The sequence below is a fragment of the Propithecus coquereli genome, unplaced genomic scaffold (genome assembly GCF_000956105.1).
Source record: "Propithecus coquereli isolate 6110/MARCELLA unplaced genomic scaffold, Pcoq_1.0 Scaffold112, whole genome shotgun sequence".
Lineage (NCBI taxonomy): Eukaryota > Metazoa > Chordata > Mammalia > Primates > Indriidae > Propithecus > Propithecus coquereli.
In genome coordinates, this window is record NW_012135192.1 from 1,772,496 (window position 1) to 1,780,417 (window position 7,922).

General features: G+C 35.8%; 1 protein-coding gene across 3 annotated transcripts in view; it reads right to left on the bottom strand.

The window, feature by feature from the left end:
* Positions 1 to 703: 703 nt before the first annotated feature.
* Positions 704 to 7,922, bottom strand: part of PCDH18 (protocadherin 18) — a 13,556-nt gene continuing 6,337 nt past the window's right edge. For 2 of the 3 annotated variants that reach the window (XM_012654740.1, XM_012654735.1), the window contains exon 4: positions 704 to 3,453. In XM_012654740.1, the coding sequence (XP_012510194.1) occupies positions 2,786 to 3,453 (668 nt within the window). In that variant the 3' untranslated portion in view covers positions 704 to 2,785. The remainder of the gene's footprint in view (positions 3,454 to 7,922) is intronic. The other variant, XM_012654748.1, reaches the window with a different exon arrangement.

Below are 7,922 nucleotides of genomic sequence, written 5' to 3' on the forward strand. Positions count from 1 at the left end.
TAAGAATAAAACAAGGAAACTGAACTGATTTTCATCAATGTGACTTCTTCCGTGACTCCATAAGACAATAAGTCACTCATCTTTGCCTTAATACTTTTCTAGTGGTAAGTGACAAATTTGCTATGTGTGTGACAGGAGGAGCAAGAATTTAAATGGTCAATAAAGTTATAAACACCATCTGCTAGATACCAAGAAAGAAATGAATGAAAAATGACAAACAGTGTTAATAACTTGTAAGAAATTGAAGAAAGCTAATTCTAATCATTCTGTAAACAAGTATTTAAGGAGGATTTGTTAAGCAACAGATACAATGTTGAATTACATTTTTGGAAGACGGTTTCCTTAATTGGTGATTACCATTGAAGAACATTTAAAGGAATCCAGTGGGGCTAAAGGGATTAAGAAATAACAAATGGAGAAAGGAATCTTTAAGTGCTTTTATGTTCATTTCAATCTGAGGAAAATTATGGTATCTAAGAGGAGATATAAACTTGATGAGAGGTTAGCTCGCTATAATAGCACCAAACATCCCAGCTTTCACTAAAAGGATATTGCTGGTGAAAGGAACACAAGTAAAAAGCTGAAATCCTGCACTTAATATTTCCTTCACCTGTGGATGTGGGAAGCAATTCTAAGTGGAGAAGGCTAAGGACACAAGGAGTTAAAGACATGGAATTCTCAGTATACAGACAGTATACAAAGGTTGTGTCGAATATAATATGGCATTTTATTTACTTCATTATTCGAAATATTGATTTCCAGCTTTACTCCCTAAATTACTGTTGGTGCCTTAAATTACGAACAGAGAATTTATGAAAGTCTTTTTCTTAATGATAATATGTCCTGAAAGGAAGTGAAATTGAAAGGCAAAATGTATTTAAATGTGGTTGGCATTTGTGTATGTAATCTACTGAAAAATACACTGAAACTTTCTTGTAATTGCAAAATCCTTTCTTTAAAGGAAAATGCACCTTTTGAAAGAGGTAATACATTCTACTTAATGTGGTACTCCTTTGAGAATTCAAATATCTGAGTTTTATCCACTTTTTGGTTACATTCCTAGTATTTCAATTCCCTATTAGTAAGCCAGAGAGGGTAATATTTTTGCCTTTTGGAAATATTGCAAGGATATGTTTTTATTCTGCACAACTTTATATAAAATATTCTGAGAAAGTTTTTTATGTAATTTGCAAAATATTCAAACAGTTATCATTTACTTATTCTTTTTTTCTTTATAGTCCAAATACATTTAAATTATTTAATCTAGCCTGAATGTGGTTGACTACTTTCATTACCATTACAGCCTTCAAATTCCTTCCTTTCCATTGTGTTTTTCTTGTTTGCCAAACTAGCTGAATGTTCCAACCTCTGTATTACTTGAAACCCAACACTAAACCACCCTCTCTGGAAGGGTATCTTGCATGCAAAGCTTTGGAACATATAGGTAAGGACGGGACTCTGACTTATGAGCAGTTCCTTAGCTTTACTTTAATTGTCCTTTTATTTTCATTGACAGTAAAATTTTCTGGAGAGTACAATCAAGATAGTGTATTATTAGAAATAACAGTAAGAGAAGCTTGGTCATAAATGATAATAGTCATAATAAGAATCTCTCTTACCAAGGCATTCCACACAGAGAGATAACAGCACAATAAATAAAGAATTTCTCAACTGTCACACAACAAAGAAAACAAAATTGCAATAACAAAATGTGATTTTCTAAATGTTCTTATACTAAAAATAAAAGCAAAAATATGAGATCATGCACTGGAGCCAAAAGCTAAAAGTGAATAGTTATAGAAAAAGACATTGCAAAAGATAAAAGATGGTTCAAGTACTGTGAGAGGAGAAGGGAAGATTCAAATAGAATGGTTTCACAATAAATCAATTATATTTACTATCCTAGGATAGACACTGACATAACTGTCTTTGTCCATTAATACTTTACGCTGTTAGAATACATACTGTTATCCATTTAAAGGGAAGATTCCATTTCTTTGAGTACATTTAATATTACAAGGATGGAATTAAATTTATTGTTTACCTTTTTTATAAGTAGGCAATAATACTATAGAGAAATATTCTCAAGAACAGGCCAATGTGATGCCTTAGAATAGTAGGGGCCTGGGAGTTAAGAATCATTAACTTTGTCCTATTTTTGTCATTATCTGTGAAAAATTCATTTGAAATAGTCATCTCCTAAATATTCTTCAAAATATTTCCCAATCCTAAAATAAAATTCTGCTTCATGTTTCCATTTTGCTGTAAGAGTTGAACTATTGAAGCTAGCAGAGAGCAGTGAAAATAATAATAAAATAGCTTAAAATTTTTAATGATGCATACTTTTTAAAAAGTATTTCAAAAGAAGTCAGATTACTTAATGGAATTAAGTGGATAATGCTTTCATGGGGTCGTTCAGCATAATAATTCTTCCCCAACATAACTAACCTAAGCAGTGCCTTTACACTTCATTGTTGAATAGTATATCGGATTCGAACAGTGGCTAGTTTCTACATGATTAGGAAAGACATGTTTGTCATGGGAGTAAAAAAATAAAATTTGTCTGTTAAATTACACATAAATATAAGGTACAAATGTATTTTTAAAATACAGATTAAAATAATCACACTTGCATTGTGTACATACGAAAATACAGTATTTAATATTCAATATACACAGACACATTTATGATAAATGCAACTATTTGGCAATGCCAGTTCTTTCAGGGTTTTTTCTGTCCCCCGTTTCCGTACCCATGGAAACAAAAATGCTTCGCCGAAATCTCCTAGCTCTGGCGGACATCTTGAAGCAGTTTGTTAATCTCGGCCACCAGCTCGCTGGCATCCATGAGTTCGTGTTTGCCATCACTGAGGTGGTTGAGCACATTGTCAAAATCATCTTCTTCGTAGTTTTCAGGAATCTCCTCCATGGCCGGCAGCCATTTCGAAGAAGGCTGCACACTGGAGTGAGCTCCGAGTGGGGGCCCAGGGGCGTTGGTGGGGTTTTGAAAATGTGTGCTGGCTGCCCAGGCCGCCACCCCTTGTGGGTAACCCCCGGATTTAGCTGGCAAGGGTCCCTTCCGGCGTTCCAGGGAGTTGGACCGATCCACCTCGCTGCACTCAGTGTAGGTGTCCAGGGAAGGCGGTAAGAGGCGCTGGAACACGCTGCTCATCTCCGAGAGCAGAGAGGATGTGCTGGTGTCCCCAGTGTCCTCATCGTTTGGGGAGTCCTTCCCAAATGTGGAAAAACTCTTCTTCTTCTCACCAGAATCTGCAGGCTGGGTGTCATCCTCGAGACTCTGATGTGGGTGCTGCTGCTGAGGTTGTGCTGGGAATTCTTCCCCCGGAATGAACATGTTACTCCTGTAGTCAGAGGATGGTGAGGGCAGCGGTGGCATCCAGCACTGGTCGGAGTGTCCCAGGACTCTGCACTCCTCTGTGCAGAGCCTCATAGCTGTGCATGCGGAAAACAAGGGGATCCATTATTGTACTTAGCATGACTCAAAATGATGCAAAAAATGTAATTTATGATTTTAAAAAATAGAATGGGACAGTTTTAAACTGTTACCATGTTATCCCGTTATTATACATATTAGCTGGACTATAATTTTGGCTTTAATTTGAATACTTGAGGTTTTATAAATTTTAAGTATTATGAAAAATCATATCTGCTGGTGGATTTTTTCATTTACTGATCAAATAAGGAAAAAAGGGTTGCCACTCATGTATTTCTCAGGAATATTCTGCTACTCAAATAATGAGAAAATGGATCAATAACTTACACATGAAAAGAGCTAAGGTGTGGGTGATGAATGCAATAAATGCTGAAAGCAAATTCTAAAAATGCAGACTTGTAAGGTAAAACCTATAACTTCAGAATGACACCAGATAATTCTTAAGTAATACCTTTGTGTAACCTTCTCAGTATTGAAGTCCAGCTATAGTTAGTTTTAATGGAGGCATTGAAAATATAATAAACTATCAGGTAATTATATTTACTAATCTGTCTTAAAGGCTTTATAATTACTTATTGACTTGTTACTTTAAAAAGTAGTGAAAAGTATCCTCAAGGACTGGGCATCTACAGTTACCCTGTTAAGAAGTCTTCTTCTAAAGGTTCAAAATATATTCATATTAAAATATATGCAAAAGTCATCAAAGGATAGAGGATATGAAAAATCCATTCCTTACCTCCTCCAGATATTCCTGATACCCTATTGGAATGTGAGTGGCCACATTCATAGAAAAAATGGATGATATGAGAAAAGCAGAAAGATAAAGAGGAAGAAAATCTCTAAATTTGGCAAATACTATAACGAAACTACATGATGATAAGTAAAATATACTCCACAAATTATTGACATTTCAGTGAAAACTAGGTCTCTCCAATATCATGATTTCATTTTGGAGCAAACAACAGAATTCGGAAAATGGAAAATAATTCTCTTAGATTTGAAAGAAAATTAGATTGATATCAGCCATACATATATTTTCAGAGCTACTTTTGTAGATCTGACTACTTAAGAAAGATTTCTCTTCCTCCAAAATTATTGCTAAAAGGATGAACATAGCCAAGTCCCTTTGCAGGGGAAGCATGTTGTCCATTGCGATAGCTGTGGTATCCACACCACCTGGTAAAGTGTCTGCATAGAGTAAGTATTCACTACATATTTTCTGAATAAAACCTGAAGGGAGTAATTAATGTTGACCTTCTGAAAAGGAGAAGTAATGATCTTCGTTTAAAGGCACAGAAATCACTGGTCCTCATTGCTTGAACTGCCAAGATACTTCTGTTCTTGAACCTCAGCAAGAAGTACATTTCATTCATTTTTAATGAAAAAGGTGATAATTTGAGGAAGAACAATGAGATCAAGTATTGTGAGAAAAAAAGGTGAATTGCTAGGAAATCTAGAAATATAAAGGAAGAAGGGAAAATGCAAAGAAAAGTATGAACACTGAATCCATGTGAATTGAGGGGGCGGGGAAGAGAAAGGGTATACATGGTGACCCATTGTGTGATTGTGTTGTGAAGACAGGGTAAATTTATTAAATAAGCAAGGATGCTTTAAGAGTAAATGCATGTTTAGATACCCTGACTTCATGCATTATTACTACTTGGAAATACTTACAAATCAGTTTTTTTTTCGTTGTTGTTGTTTTTTATCCATTTGATGTGGATAAAATCAAAAGGAGTTTAAAGTAACTGGAATACCTTAATAGCTATGAGGTTTTCTCAGCAATGAAATAACTCTGGTAGTGGTAATAATTTTTTTTTCCTTCTTCATTCCCTGGGTCTCTGAAAATGGAACTGAGATTTGTCTCTACTGTCTTACTTACATCCTGTCAAGAGGAAGGAGAACAGACCTGCTGACACCTCTTCATTAGCTTTCTGTCCTTAACTCTGTAGCTTTAGAATTGGGAAGGCCTTAGTTGCTTGATTGATTGTTTGATTGGCTTTGTTTTAATGTTTAATGGTGGGGAAAAAGGAAAATTACATAGGCTTCTAAGAATCCTGAATGTGACCTAGTTTTCTGGAGACCTAAATATAATGAATGTATAACCACCAATGCAATAATACAACAATACAGGGGTGACTAACACGATCTGAAAGTTCTCAAAAATAATTTTGTCTGTAGGAATTTTTTAAACAATGAATGTTATTAACAACTCCATCACAATAAACAGATGGAGTTTTAATTATAAAATAATAAATTAACTTTAATAAAATACAAGAATTTAAAAAAGGATGAAAAAGACTAATGAAGAGAAGGATGGCAAAAATAGGGAGAGAGGGAGAGAGAGAGAGAGAGAGGAGGTGCAGAAGACAGCATTTCTTACAAATTCATTGATATTTTCAACCTTTTCCCTGGAGACTCAACTGTTTGAAAACATTCTCAGTATATAAGTAATTCAGCACCACAAATGTTCCATGTTATATCCCGAGGATCAGGACTTGTTGGCAAGTAGTGCAAGTGGTTGATCTTTCTGTGGCTCCTTGAAAGTGCTGCTAGGTGGTGAAGTTTCCCCTGAAGAGGGAGCACAAGGTGGAGCAGAGGACTCTATTTTCCCACTAGATGGCTATGAATTTTGTCACTGTACTCTACCTTATAGGTGGGGCAGACAGAACATTGAACGTGAGAAGAAAAACGTATGCCTTCCTTCTATCAAGTCATTAGTCATAGGTGATCAATCATTATCTATTAAGAGCCTCCCATATTTGAAGTGCAATGATAGCACCCTGCCATCAAAAGGTTTAAGATTTAGTTCTGAGTCAAGTGTAAAAAATGAGGTCCTAAATGCCCAGTTACAATGTCAAACTAGAACGGGCTGTGCGCATGTTCAGAGAAGAAAAGAGGATGGAGGTAGAGGCAGAAGTAGTTAAAGGAAGAGCCACTTAAACTTTGAGAGATGAATAGGATTCACACACACAGTGAAGAGAAGCCCGTTTTCCAGGTAGGAAGGGCACTGTGAGCAAAGGATCAATGTGTTAAGTAAAGAGATGCCTCTGCCTACTGCAAAAGATACAAAAATGGCAAAATTGAGAGTTAATCAGCTAGGAGTGGATTTCATTGGCCTTTGAATGCCAAGATAAACAGTTTATTTCAGTGTTGCTGGGCAACAAGAGTCGAGTATTGATTTTCAGCCAAAAACTGTAAATTGAAAGGTTCTGAATAGGTTGTGAAAGCTGTACTATAAAGAAAGATTTGACAAAGGGAGGAGCTACTAGACAGTGAATATCAGCTTGTATACTGGTACAGAAAACCAACCATAGAAGAAAGGCTGGAACAGAACTAGGATACCTGCCATGAGAAAAGACAGAATACAAAATTAAAAAGGAATGCTTGAAGTAAGTACTCACAGGTGGCAGACATGAAAAGGGAAATGGACTTACTCAAGAAGAAGGAGTATCATAAGAAACAAAATGAAAAGCCTTTACGAATCATCCTGATGAAGCTAATACAATGGCAAAATGGAGATTTTGCAGGCTTAGTGTCATAGTTCAGAGTTGAATGAGTAAGAAAGAATGTTGACAAACATGAGCCAACAGACAAAAATGCATGCTGATTTAACTACTCAAAATGTGGGATATTTGTGTGGGAATTAATAGAATGAATGACCAGAAATGACCCTGTTGCCAGGCGGTGCAACATAACATAATCTATATTTGTTCATAGTCTAAGGAAGAAAAACAGCTGGAATAAGACACTTAAGTCCTAAAAATATGCATGCCTTAGAAGAATATGCTGATCTCTGTTAATGGCACTCAAATGTGGACTTACATGTTTTTCTACTTGGGATATTCCCTGGGAACATAAGTTTACAAAGTATAAGTTTTACACCTGAACGTGCTTGCAGAAGTGGCCAGGGTGAATAATAAACTAGAATATGGGTAAAGTACCATCAGAATGTTGCTCATAATTAAGGGATCGTTATCTTTGTATAAATATTCAATATGCACATTGTAGCCTATACAAGCCAAACATGAGTATATAATACTTCATGGATCACTGCTGATTTCCTGGTGCTCTGTGCAACAGGGATAGCTCTGACCGCACCCCTCACACATGGAGGTAGGTACCTAGTAAGGCAGAAATGCATCTACTGTAATACAATATGTTATAATACAATGTCATGCACCAGCAGAATAGCTCTCCCACCGCACGCCTGGATTAAGTATGATTGTATAAATATGAAATTGTTTCTTCAAGGGTTTTGTATATGTTAAGTGGAGTTAAGAATGATAGCATAAAGGTAAGCCTCTAATTTTGAAAGGAAATATGACATAGATGGAGCTTAAAGTCACTCACTAAACAAGATTCACTGTTTTGTAGATTTTGTCTACGTCTATCTATTATTTCCCTAATGTATTCATTCCTTAACATTTATTGAGTTCAAGTGCTAGATAACTCTCCTGCTGTGAAC